This window comes from Sorex araneus, chromosome 4, assembly GCF_027595985.1.
Source record: "Sorex araneus isolate mSorAra2 chromosome 4, mSorAra2.pri, whole genome shotgun sequence".
Classification (NCBI taxonomy): domain Eukaryota; kingdom Metazoa; phylum Chordata; class Mammalia; order Eulipotyphla; family Soricidae; genus Sorex; species Sorex araneus.
In genome coordinates, this window is record NC_073305.1 from 66,129,387 (window position 1) to 66,143,788 (window position 14,402).

Here is a 14,402-nt window from a genome sequence, read left to right on the forward strand (position 1 = left end):
GGCTATAAAGCAGCATAGTCGTAAATAAAAAAGAGAATAAAGAAAACATTATGAGTCAAAGTTATCAGATAAAGATATAGTAACAGTATTGAGCACAGAATGCCAAAACTCATGGGATGCAGCAATATAGTGCTTTTGGTGAAATCAATTATCGTAAATATGTATATTAGACAGACTACATATCAATAACCTAACTTTCATCTTAAAGTACTAGAAAAAGAGCCAACTAAACAACCTATAGGAGGAAGAAAATAAAAAATCAGAGCCAAGATAAATGAAAAGGAGAGCAGGGAAATTTGAAATCCAAAACCTGATTATTATTTTTGCTAGATTGAACAAAAAAAAAATAGACTTAAACAATTAAAACTATTAAAACTATTCCAGTCCTGGAATTAAAACTACTCCAGGACTTGAGCGATAGCACAGTGGGTAGGGCGTTTGCCTTGCACACAGCCGACCTGGGTTCCATTTCTTCCTCCATCTCAGAGAGCCCGGCAAGCTACCTAGAGTATCTCACCCACTTGGCAGAGCCTAGCAAGCTACCTGTGGCGTATTTGATATGCCAAAAACAGTAACAAGAAGACTCACAATGGAGACATTACTGGTGCCCACTTGAGCAAATCGATGAACAGCAGGATGACAGAGCTAACACATGTGCTATTAAAACTATTAAAATAGACAAACTATCAAAACTATTAAAATTATGAATAAAAGAGGTGCCATTTCTATGAGCTTTTGTGAAAAATTATAATAAAATAACATACTGGAAATTTTTCATAGTGAAAATTACATGCAATGGCACATTCTTAGAAAGATCATAACTCAAGAATAAGAATAAGAATTAGAGAACAGATCCAAATTGTTCTGTGAAAAACAAAACTAATTAAGGAGTTGGAGTGAGAGAACAGTGGGTAGGGCACTTGCTTTGGCACTTGGCCAATCCGGGTTTGATTCTTAGCACCCCATATGGTACGCTGAGCCCACCAAGAGTGGTCCCTGAGCACAGAGCCAGGAGTAAGCCTGAGCATAGCTGGGTGTGTAGGAAAATAAGGAAATTAAATACTTTAAAAGCTCTCCACAAAAAAAGGGTTTTACTGCTAAGTGCAACAAGTACTTAAGTAATAATTAACAATAAAACTTCTAAAATTCCAAATATTTGCCTCAAATAGAAAAGGAGATGATACTTTCAAAATCATTCAGAATTACCATGGTACCAAATAGACAAAGACATCATTGGAAATTAAAATGTAGGAAAAATTTTATATGGATATAAATGTAAAAATAATTTACAATAAATTATGAATAAATTCAGATATATCCAGGAAAGGATTTTATTGGAGCTATCACTCCAGTCCGAAGAGAGATAGTTAAGAGGCTAATTAAGGTGCTTGCCTGGCACTGCCAACCTGGTTCTATCCTCAGCACTGCCTATTGCCTATGGTCCCCCAAGCACAGCCAGGTGGGGCCCAACTCCACTCCCCTGAGAGTTCAGTAAGATTAAAAGATACAAGGTTTATCTTCCAAAATCAACTGAGATAAAAATGAATTGAGATCATTTACATATGCTGTTTTCACAAGGTATCAACATATATTAAAAAAATAGAAACAAATTGTTGTGCACTGCTTCCACCAGCGAAGAAACACGCAACTCGGAGATCCTTCTTGCTGCGATTTATTCAGGGACTTTCCATTGAAGGGGGAAGAAACGGGAACAAGGGGGAACGAGGAGGAGGAGGAGAGGGACAAACGAGGAGAAACCTCTAGCCAGGTGACTTACCCCCTTATATACCTCTCGCTGCCTGCTTACGCCCACGTGTCTGCAGCTGATAGGCTAGTTACAGCTTATGGGTGTGGCAAGACATCCTATTTCCTTATTAGGAGTTGTTTTCGAAGCACACAGGTGTTTAGAAGAACGGTGCAATTTACAAGCAGTGTGCAATTTACAAGCACAGTGCAACTGTTGTTACAAAGCACGGTCTGAGGAGGCTCTCCACAGTTCCCCCTTTTTGTTTTAGAACAGCAAGTCTGCGTAGCGACCTCGGCCCCCTTGGCTTTACCGGTCATTGGGAGCTCTCTCTCTTGTAGGTCCCTGTCTTAGGTTGGTCCAAGGGTCAGGTGGGGTATAGTGCACCCTTTCAAACTCCTCAACTACAGGAGGTCCCCTGCAGTTAAGGGCTCTCAGCTGCATAATACCTTTGCTACATCCAGCTAGACCTGATTGTTCTAAGCGAGATTATTGTTTCAAAGTTGCAAGCAAAAGCTGCAGGGATTGCTGTGCCTCCAGGGCCGAGAATGCCTGTAAATATCACGCCTTTGTAAATAGTTGTTCTTGCTGCATTTTGTATAGACACCAGGCAAAAGCCAAAGCAGCGAGAAGCAATAGGGATAGTACTGCTCCCACCCCCGCCCACTCTGATAAAATGGAGGGGACTTCTACTCTGGTCTTATTAAGATGGGTAAGGAAGGGGATAATCTATGCATAGGCATCAGAGCAGGCCATGTTGTAGCAATGGCCTTCTTCAGCTCGTCTCGTCACAGGAATCAGGCTGAGCAGGAGCACCAGTTTCCACCTCTTGGTCTCCTGGAGGCGCGGTCTTCCGTGTCAGGCGTTCAGGAATCCACACTGGTTCTGCCCTGTCCTGTGGAAAAACACAAACAGAACCCCTGTCCCAGGTTAACACGGGGTCCGGGCCGCGCCATTCACCAGAAAGGATATCCTTCCATTTAACATATCCTTGGCACACAGGGATCTTTGAAGAATGCCTGTCTGCAGAGGAGGTGCCCTTATCATCAATAATCAAAAAATTTAGAGTAAAAAGTGCAATAGAGATTCTTTCTCGAGGGGGCCGTCCTAGGCCAACTCCCCCTTTTTGTTTTATCAAGCATGCTTTAAGGGTGGAATGGGCACGCTCAACGATGCCCTGCCCTTGTGGGTTATACGGGAGGCCATGAGATAAAGAGACTCCCATCTGGGCACAAAATGCGGTGAATTTTACAGAGGTGTATGCCGGCCCGTTATCTGTTTTCAGTTGGGCTGGGATGCCCCAGGCTGCCCATGCTTCAAGGCAATGAGAGATAACATTTGTGGACCGCTCTCCAGGAAGGGGAGTGGCATGAATGATACCAGAGCACGTGTCCACGGATACATGGAGATATTTGAGCCTGCCAAATTCTGAGAAATGTGTAACATCCATTTGCCAAATACATAAAGGCACAAGACCACGAGGGTTTATGCCCATGGAGGGGGCAGGAAAAAAAAGGACACAGTGTGGACAATGTAAAACAATTGCTCGAGCTTTGGCTCGAGGGATTTGAAATCTATGTTGAAGGGTCCGAGAAGAAACATGGAAATGGTCATGAAAATTTTTTGCTAATTGTAAAGGGAACTGAATAACAAAACAAGATGGTCTAGTGAGTGCATCAACACAAGCATTGCCTTCTGCTAAGGGACCCGGAAGGCCTGTGTGAGAGCGGATATGTGTGACAAAAAATGGGTTTTCACAGGTCCAAAGAATTTGCTGTAAAGCAGATAACAAGGAGGCTATCGAGCTGGAGGCCTTTATGGGTCCTGCCACCTCGAGTAAGCAAAGAGCATTTACAACATATCGTGAATCAGATACAAATTGAAAGCAAAGGGGCAATGCTCAAACACTGTCAAGACAATGCGGAGTTCCACAACTTGAGGGGACGTAGTTGGAAATTGCATATGAATAGGATCCTGACCCTCTATCATATAAGCCCCCCAGCCTGTACTTGAACCATCAGTATAGATGTTTGGAACATCCCGAAGGAGTACATAAGAGGTGACTTTGGGAAAAATTACCGGATGGGTTTTAAAGGTCATTAGTGGATGTTTGGGATAATGCTTATCAATAACATTGGGAAAAGAAAATCGGAGAATCGCCCAATCATCATGTAAGTTACACAAAGAAACTATTTGGGTGGAATTATAGGGGGTAATAAGAGTATCTGGAAGTTTTCCAAAGTATTGCAAGCAGTCCTGAATACCAATCATAGCTAAACAGGCTACTGCTGCAGGGTATAATTCCACGACTTTTGCCTGAGAGACCCTAGGATGAATCCACAGAAGGGGTCCCTCCTGCCATAGGACTGCAGTAGGCTGCCTGTATGTTGGAAGCACACAAAGTAAAATGGGAAACTCAGGCTACACGCGTGTATTGCCAGCAGCAGTAAGAGCTTGCTCAATTTTGCAAAGGGCTTCTCTAGCTTCGGGTGTGATAGTCCGTGGGGAAGAAAGAGAAGAGCACCTTGAAGTATATTGAATAAGGGTTTTATGTCATAGTTAGGTAATTTAAGTTATCCCCTTATCCAATTAATGTCTCCCAACAAACGTTGGAAATCATTAAATGTGTGTAAGTGGTCAAGCTGAAGCGTAATTTTTTGAGGATGTACTGCTTTGGGGGTTATCTTAGCGCCTAGATATTGGACAACTGTTCCCTTTTGAATTTTTTCAGGGGCAATAATTAAATTGGCACTTTGTAAGAGCGAGGTTAGTTTGAGTAGGGCGTTATTAAGAGCGTTTTCGGATTTTGCTGCCAGCAGGATATCATCCATATAATGCACACATTGTACTTTCGGGAAACACTTTCGCAAGGGAGCTATGATGGAACCTACGTATAGCTGGCAAAGAGTAGGGCCATTTGTCATCCCTTGTGGGAGGACTACCCACTCATATCGCTTATCTGGTTGCTCATGGTTCTTAAAGGGTAATGTAAACGCAAAATGGGGAATATCCTGTGGATGCAACAGAATAGAGAAAAAAACTCTTGTATGTCAATGGCAATTACATGCCAATCTTTTGGTAAAGTGGTTAATAAAGGCAGGCCACGTTGTACAGGCCCCATCACGCGCATTTGAGCATTAACAGGTCGAAGATCATGCAACAAACGCCATTTACCGGATTTATTTTTAACTACAAAAATAGGAGTATTCCAGGGGGATACAGAAGAACATAAGTGTCCAGCAGACAATTGTTGATTAACTAAGGCTTCAGCTGCATCTAATTTTTCAGAGGATAAAGGCCACCGTGGAACCCCTACTGGTTCCTCTGTTAGCCATTTTAGGGGGATGATTTCCACAGCGGCCCCTATAATAAATTTTGGTCAGCAGAAACAATAGGTCGCGAAGAAGTGCAAAGCCTAACTTCCATCTTAGCTAGAACATCTCGTCCCCAAAGGGAAAAAGGCAAATTAAGTATAAAGGGCTGGAAGCTATCCTGGTGTCCCTCGTCATCCTTCCAGGTGAGGTGACGTGCGCTCACTTCTGGGGTACGGTACCTGCAACTGCTGAGCAGAAGGGCCGGGCAGGAGGCCAATCCTTAGTGGCTATTATGCTACGGTCTGCTCCAGTGTCAAGGAGTCCCATGATTCTTTTTCCTTCTACTATTAATTGCATCATGGGTCTGGTATGGATACCTAAAGCAAGAAAAACTCCCTCAATTTGTTCCTGATTTAAAGCCCTGTTTCCATTGCATGTCCGTCCACCCAGGGCGGGAAGGAGAATAACTTGGGCAACAGGGTCCCCTGGGCTGATAGCAGTAATCCCACGGGGAGACTCAATCAGGGCTCTAACACTTTCAGAATGGTTGGGATCAATTATACCAGGATATACACACAAGCCTTTTAAAACTGCTTCAGGGGAGCCTATTAGCAATCCTATAACTTCATTCGGTAAAGGGGCTACTTTCCCTACCTCTAAAATCTGTACTCCCATTCTCGGAGTGACGACCATGGGAGTGACGGCTCGTAGGGTCACGGCGGGGGAGGCCTTAGAGGCTCCCCCGTGTCCCTGGGGTGTTGCAGAGATGGCCATTCCTCAGAAACTTGAGCCGCCCCATATATTTGAGGGCCCTGGGGACGTGGGCCCCGTGAGCCGTTTTTTGAATCCCTTCTTATATTGATTTGTGGTATCCGTTGGCCGTGGACATCTCTCACTGACCTACACTCACTTGCCCAATGGTTTCACTTTTTACACTTAGGGCAAAGTCTGGATCTAGATCCTATAACTTGGTTATTGACAGGACACTGTCTCCTCATGTGCCTTGTCCTTCCACACATATAGCAGGTTATAACGAGTCCCGCAGCCTTCTTGGTAATACCCATGACAGCTGCAGCTAAGCCTGTGGCGGTTAGGGGACCCCCTATTTCTCGGCATATTTTCATCCAGTACTCCAGTCCCATACTCTTATAGGGGGCCATAGCCTTGCTACACTCAGCAGTGCACTGTTCGAATACCAACTGCTTTATGAGAGGCATCGCAGTGTCCGGATATCCAAAGATTTTTCTGGCAGCCTCAACTACACGGGCAACAAATTCAGAAAATGGTTCCAGGGGCCCTTGAACTATTTTAGTAAGGTTGCCTCGGACTTCCCCTCTGTTGGGTAGAGCTTTCCACGCTTTCAATCCTATTTGGTTCACCTGCATATAAACTTCTGGGGGGTACCCGGTCTGCTGATTGGTGAATCTGCCAAGTCCTAATAACATGTCCCTATCCCAGGCTGCTCGTGCCCCTCCTTGGGCTAGATTGGTTGCTGCTTGCTCATTTGCAAATTCCATTAAGGTGCGCCAGTCCAAGTATTGTCCAGGCGTCAACACCGCTCTAGCCACCTGTTGCCAATCATTTGGGGTCATACAATATCTGAATAAGCCTTCTACTTGGGTTACACTAAATGCCGCACTGGCTCCATACTTCTTTACTGATTCTGCCAAAGACTTAATTATTTTAAAATCTAGGGGCTCGTGATATCGCTGTTGATTATTATCTTCAAAAACTGGATAAGTTAACTGTAGTTCTCGCCTAACTTCTGCCCAGAGCCCAGGTTTTGCGAAGGAAAGTCCGCCTCCCGCTTTGTTAAGGGGGCGGATCATCCTCAGAGCCCTTTAGCGGCAAGTATCGGTCACTATCATGTGTCACAGCTTCCTCCTTAATAGGAGGGTCAGAATCCCCATTAGCCCGTCCGTGCTGAAATTGACGTAGCGAGGGATAAAGAGACGGAAGGGTCATGGATGGTTCTCGGGGCCTTCCTCTTTTTTTCGGGGCATGTCCCTGCCTTAGTGGGATTTCCCTAGAGGCCTCGCTTTCCACGTCCGAACCCTCCTCTAGCTCAGAGGCTATAATTCCATGACGGTTGCCTCTGTCCAACGGTTCAGAGGCTATAATTCTATGACGGTTGCCTCTGTCCAACGGTTCCTCCCTTGTCTCTTCTAACACTACTTGTCCCGGTTGTATGGCCTTACCGCACTTCTGATCCTCTAAACTTCTGTCTAACTTATTAAAAGCGAAAGGGGGGTGCAGCTCCTTAATGTACCCATAGAAAGCAAAAGCAAAAAAACAAAAAGAAAGACATAAAAATCCAACCAACAAACGAAACATACACATCCATGGATATTATGGTCCTGACTCACCACAGGAGCTTCATCGTCACGACTTCTCGTGAACCTTAGTCCTGACTCACCACAGGAACTTCATTGTCACGACTTTTCGTGAACTTCATCGGCCTGAATCGCAGCAAGTTCTGAATCCACGGGGGGGGGAGGGGGAGGAGGGGGGTACTGGAGGTCGGGTTCCCCGTACGGTTATTCAGGGACTTTCCATTGAAGGGGGAAGAAACGGGAACAAGGGGGAACAAGGAGGAGGAACGAATGAGGAGGAACCTCTAGCCAGGTGACTTACCCCCTTATATACCTCTCGCTGCCTGCTTACGCCCACGTGTCTGCAGCTGATAGGCTAGTTACAGTTTATGGGCGTGGCAAGACATCCTATTTCCTTATTAGGAGTTGTTTTCGAAGCACACAGGTGTTTACGAAGAACGGTGCAATTTACAAGCAGTGTGCAATTTACAAGCACAGTGCAACTGTTGTTACAAAGCATGGTCCCGTGGAGGCTCTCCACAACAAATATTGTCGAGTATAGAAGAGGAAGCCTGCATGCTAACAGTGGCAATGTAAATTGTTCCAGCCTTTATGGAAAATGTATAATTTCTTCTAAAACCTAAAACTCAAGGGGCTAAAAATGTTGCTCACTGGTGCAGCATATGTCTTCCATATGTGTGGCCCTGGGTTTGATTCCCAGTAATTCAGAACAAACAAATAAAACTAAAAATGGAAATGTCATATACTTTGGTGTTACCAAACCTATTGATTTCTTCAAGGATACAAGTTGAGAGGGGGGATGAGGTGGGGGTTGGGATAAGGAGGGAATCTGGAAACACTGGGGAGAGAAGTTGACACTTGGTGGAGGGATTGGTACTGAATTATTGTATACGTAGAGGGTAACTATCAGTAATCTTGCAAATCATGGCTCTTTAATAATATTTTTTTTTTTTTTTTGCTTTTTGGGTCACACCCGGCGATGCTCAGAGGTTACTCCTGGTTCTGCACTCAGGAATTACCCCTGGCGGTGCTCAGGGGACCATATGGGATGCTGGGGATCGAACCCGGGTCGGCCGAGTGCAAGGCAAACGCCCAACCCGCTGTGCTATCGTGCCAGCCCCCTTTAATAATATTTTTAAAAGAAAACAAGTAGATAAATTTAAAACTTCGGCAAAATATTCAAACTTTTCACTAAGGAAAAATTTCAAATTTCAAAGAAGTGCATTCAAAGACTAGGTAAATGCAAATGAAAACCATGATGAGATACCACTATATATTTATTAGAATAGCTAAAAGAATAAATCTGACAATGCCTGTCAAATGTTAACATTGATTCAGAGCAATCTGAACTTTTATTTATTGCTGTTAGAAATAAGAAAGAATTAGGGACCAGTGCAATAATACAGAATACAGAGATTTGAGTGTTTGCTTTGTATGCGGCTGACCTGTGTTCAATCCCCAGCATCACATATGGTCCCCTGAGCACCTCCAGAAGTAATTCCTGAGCACAGAAACAGAAGTAATACCTAAGATTTGCCAGATGTGCTCCTCACAATAAAAAAGGATTCACCCACTTTGTAGAAATCTTTGGCAGTTTCCTAAAAATCATATATATATATATATATATATTACTTGGGGCTATATATACACATTATTACTTATTAATGTATAAAATATTATAATACATCATATGGGCTGGAGCGTTAGCACAGTGGTAGGGCATTCGCCTTTCATGCAGCCGACCCGTGTTTGATTCCTCCGTCCCTCTCCGAGAGCCCTGCAAGCTACCGAGAGTATTGCGCTCGTACAGCAGAGCCTGGCAAGCTACCCAGGCGTATTCGATATGCCAAAAACAGTAACAATAAGTCTCACAATGAGAGATGTTACTGGTGCCCGCTCGAACAAATCGATGAGCAACGGGATGACAGTGAACACATCATATATAATAAATATATAATATGTATAAATACTGGAGCAATAGCATAGCGGGTAGGACATTTGCCTTGCAAGTGGCAAACCCGGGTTCAATTCCTTGGTCCCTCTTGAAGAGCCCGCAAGCTACCAAGAGTATCAGTGACAGTGACAGTGACAATGATGTATAAACACACATTTATTTGACCCAATAGTTCTGTTATAGGTACAAAAGAAAGGAAAACATTTTCAGAGAAAAACCTCAATGCAAATATAGTGGCTTTACTCACAATCGCCAAAACTCAGAAAAAGAGTCATACTCCATTTAATGTGAAAATAGATAAAATCATGCTACATTCAAATAATGGAAAAATATTCAGCAATAAAAATAACAAAAGACTGTCATATAGAGAAATGTGTGTCCCAGATACATTGCTGATTGAAAGAAGCCAAACTCCAAAGTTTGGCACATGGGATAGTGAACTCTTTAGGGACAAAAAGAGAATTGTGTTTGCCAGGATCCATGGTCACAGATATGACAGAATTTTTAGAGCTGATCTCAGTTTTGAAAAACTCAAAGCTGTGCAGAGACATGGGCACCCGGGTCGAAACTCGGCCGGAGCCCGGGCTCCGGCCTGGGCTGAGACTGCCCCGATATCCCGCAGCTGTTTCAAGTTCAAAGCACATTTTTTTTTTCCACGTCAAAAGTTCATACCTGCTGAAAGGACCCACAAAATGTCGGACACCACACCTTCTCCCGGAGGGGAGAGAGACCAAGAAGGAAGGATATTTCCTCCGTTACCCGGCGTGGGGCAAAAGCTTAGTTCACTGTCTCCATACATGGTTGCAAGCACTTGCTAGAACCCCAAATCCTAAAGCGGTCTCTGGTTCCTGCTTGTTCCACATCCACCGGCTGTGCAGAGGCATGGGCACCCAGGTCGAAACTTGGCCGGAGCCCGGGCTCCAGCCCGGGCTGAGACTGCCCCGGTATCCCGAGGCTGTTGCCTCTGCAACTGGTGAAGGGATGGGTGTTTGAGCATTGTATAACTGAGATATAAGCCTGAGAACTTTGTAACTTTCCACTTGGTGATTCAATAAAATAAATTTTAAAAAAACTCAAAACTGTCTGTAAATTATAAAAGTTTAAAATGTAATTAATTCAGTCTGTTTCTTTTCAGGAGGTAAATAAGATTAAAAATTTCATACAATCCATGTGTAAAGCAAAGTGTCACAATTACCAAAAAAATTCATACTGGTTATCATTTAGTGGTAAGATTATAAATGCATTTTCTTTCTCTTCTTTTTTCTGTGTTCTAATTCTCCTGCAATAAACATATGCACTCACAAATAAATCTCAGAAGAGAGCAACACATTGCAGAGATGGACTGCCAGGGGTGATTCCTGAGTGCAGAGCCAGGAGTAATCCCTGTGCATTGCCAAGTGTGACCCAAAAAGAAAAGAAAAAAAAAAGAAAGAAACACAAAAAGATATAATACAGTCAGGAGAGAAAAAGTAGGTGACTATGAAAATTAGAAATTGAAAAGATGCCATGATAAATCACAGTCAGCAGTTTTCCAGACACTGGAAGAAGAAAGGAACAGGTAAAAACAATATGGTTATATCAGTAGATGCAGAGAAAGAATTTAACAAAATTTAGCACTCATTTATGAATAAACTCTCAACAAAATGGGAGGTTAAGGAACCTTCCTAATATAGTCAAAGCCATCTACCACAAGCCCAAACAAGCATATTCTCAAAGCGATAAGCTAAAAGTCTTCCCTCTAAGATAGGGGACAAGACCAGGTTGCCCACTCTGGCTACTTCTATTCAATATGTACTGGAAGGACTTACCATAGCACTTAGACAAGAAAAAGATATCAATGACATCCAGATAGGAAAGGAAGAAGTCAAGCTATCATTATTTGCAGATGACATAATACTGTAGTTAGAAAAGATTAGAAAATAGCTCCTAGCAACAATAGCTTTGTATAATGAAATGGTAGGTTACAAAACCAATACCCAGAAGTCCATGACATTCTTATATACAAATAATGAAAGGGAAGATATATATATATATGTATACATTAAAAATCCTGTTCACAATTGTCACTCAGAAAATCAAATACCTTGGAATCAGCTTACGTTGTAATCAGTTTAATTAAAGAGGTGAAGGACATGTAAAAAGAAAACTATGAAATAATATTTCAAGAAATAAAATAGGACATGAGGAAATGAAGATGCATCTTCTGCTCATGGATCAGGAAGATTAGAAGTGCTAAAATAGCAATACTCCCCAAAGCATCATACAGATTCAAAAATCCCCTAAAAGGATACATATACATGACATTTTTCCAAAGAAATAGATCAAGCATTCCTGAAATGCATGTGGAACAATAAATCCCTATGAAAAGCCAAAGCAATCCTTGAGGAAGAGGAGATGGGAAACATCACCTTCCCCAACTTCAAACTGTACAACAAAGCAGTAGCAATTAAAGCAGCCTGGTATTGGATTAAAGACAGACCCACAGACCAGTGAAGTCGAGTTGAATATCCTGAAACAGATGCTCAAATATATGATGGTTTAATTTTTGATAAAGGAGCAAGAAATCTTAAGTGGAGCAAGGAAATCCTCCTCAACATGTAGTTCTGGGAAAACTGGACAGGTATATGCCAAAAAAAAAAAAAAAAAACATTGAACTCAGACTTCTCTCGGGTGCCAGGCACAAAAGACAGATCAAAATGGATTCAAGACCTCAGTATAGAACCTGAATCCATAAGATACATGGGGGAAAATGTAGGCAGAACCCTCCATGACACTGAAGCTAAAAACATCTTTAAAGATGAAATGCCACTGGGGCTGGAGCAATAGCACATTGGGTAGTGTGTTTGCCTTGCATGCCGCTCAGCCGGGTTTGATTCCCAGCATCCCATATGGTCCCCCGAGCACCACCAGGAGTGTTTCCTAAGTGCATGAGCCAGGAGTAACCCCTGAGCTTCGCTGGGTGTGACCCAAAAAGAAAGAAAAAAAAAGATAAAATGCCACTGACCAAGAAAGTGGAAGCAAAGATAAACAAATGGGATTATAACAAACTAGAAGCTTCTGCACCTCAAAAGAAACAGTGACCAAGATACAGAGACACCCCTCAAAATAGAGAAAATTATTTACCCAATACTTATCAGATAGGGAGTTAATATCCAGGTTATATAAGACATTAGTAGAACCTTACAAGAAAAACCCTTCGAACCCCGTCAAAAAATAGGAAGAGGAGATCGATGGAAACTTCCTCACAGAAGACATGCGAATGGACAAAAGGCATATGAAAAAAGGCTCTACACCATTAATCATCAGGGAGATGCATATCAAAACAATAATGAGATATCACCTTACACCACAGATACTGGAATACATGAAAAAGAACAAGAACAACCAGTCGGCCAGGATGTGGGCAGAAAAAGACTCTCATTCATTGTTGGTGGGAATGCCAACTGGTCTAGACTTTTTGGAAAACAGTATGGGCATTTCTCAAAAAACAAGAAATTGAGCGTCCATATAACACAGCAATACCAATTCTGGGAATATATCCCGAGGGTGCAAAAATACACAGCAGAAATAACATCTGCTCTTGTATGTTCATTGCACTGTTCACAATAGCCAGAATTTCAAAACAACCTAAATGCCCAAGAACAGACAACTGTTTAAAGAAACTACGGTATATTAACACAATAGAATACTATGCAGCTTTTAGGAAAGATGAAGTCATGAAATTTGCTTATAAGTGGATGGACATGAAGAGTATCATGCTAAGTGAAATGAGTCAGAAAGAGAGGAACAGACATAGAAGGACTGCACTCATTTGTGGAATATAAAATAACATAATACGAGAATAACACCCAAGGACAGAAGAAACAGGGTCCAGGATTGCCCCACAGTTGGAAACCTGTCTCATGAGCTGAGGAAGAATACCGCTGGGGTAGAGAGCACTGTGTAGCACTGTGTCCCGTTGTTCATCGATTTTGGTTGAGCGGGCACCAGTAATGTCTCCATTGTGAGACTTGTTACTGTTTTTGGCATATCGAATATGCCATGAGTAGCTTGCCAGGCTCTGCCGTGTGGGCAGGATACTCTCAGAAACTTGCCAGGCTCTCCAAGAGGGACGGAGGAATCAAACCTGGGTCAGCCTCGTGCAAGGCAAACGCCCTACCCGATGTGCTATTGCTGCACTAAATCAATAATGGTTGAAGGGATCTCTCAGGATGATGGATGTGTGCTGAAAGTAGATAAAGGACCAAACATGATGGTCTCTCAGTATCTATGTATTGCAAACCATAATACCCAAAAGGAGAGAGAAAGAGAGAGAGAGAGAGAGAGAGAGAGAGAGAGAGAGAGAGTGAGTGAGTAAGAAGGAAACTATCTGCCATAGAGGCAGGGGTTAGGGTGGAGTGGGCGGGTGACAGGAGGGATACCAAGGGCATTGGTTGTGGAAAATGCACACAGGTGGAGGGATTATTGTTTGATCATGGTATGACTAAAACTCAATCATGAAAGCTTTGTAACTGTACCTCACAGTGATTCAACTAAAAAAGAAGAAAGTGAGAGTGTGAAGAATTTGAACCTTCAAATCTTGACAATTTAGGAATATAAAATGAGGTTACTTAGGAAAACTTTTTACAATTCCACATAAAGTTAAAATAGTTACCATATCACCCAGCAGTTCCACTGAGAAGACATGCCTTAGATAATTGAGAACATACATCATTCAAAAACATGGTATGTGAATGTTTACAACTGCAGTAGTCACAATACTAGACATCTGGCCAATTACATATATCAACTGAATAAAACATATGTGGAGTACCCACACAATAAAGTATTACCAGTCATACAAAAAGGGAAAAGTGTCATATGCTACAACATGGATGAACTTCAAAAATTATGCTAAGTGACAGAACCCTAATATGAAGTACCACAATATAGTGTGATTCCATATATAGGAAATGTCCAGAACAGTAAAATATACAGAATCGAGTAAGAACTGTGGAATATTATCTATAGGTGTGAAGTTTCTTTCTGAGGTATCAAAAATGTTCTGAAATTAGAAA

At 42.4% G+C, this 14,402-nt stretch overlaps 1 protein-coding gene across 1 annotated transcript in view; it reads right to left on the bottom strand.

The window, feature by feature from the left end:
* Positions 1-1,664: 1,664 nt before the first annotated feature.
* TAFA4 (TAFA chemokine like family member 4) overlaps positions 1,665-14,402 on the bottom strand; it is a 302,837-nt gene continuing 290,099 nt past the window's right edge. Inside the window, exon 7 of the mRNA XM_055135774.1 lies at positions 1,665-2,639. Coding sequence (XP_054991749.1) covers positions 2,520-2,639 — 120 coding nt within the window. The 3' untranslated portion in view covers positions 1,665-2,519. The remainder of the gene's footprint in view (positions 2,640-14,402) is intronic.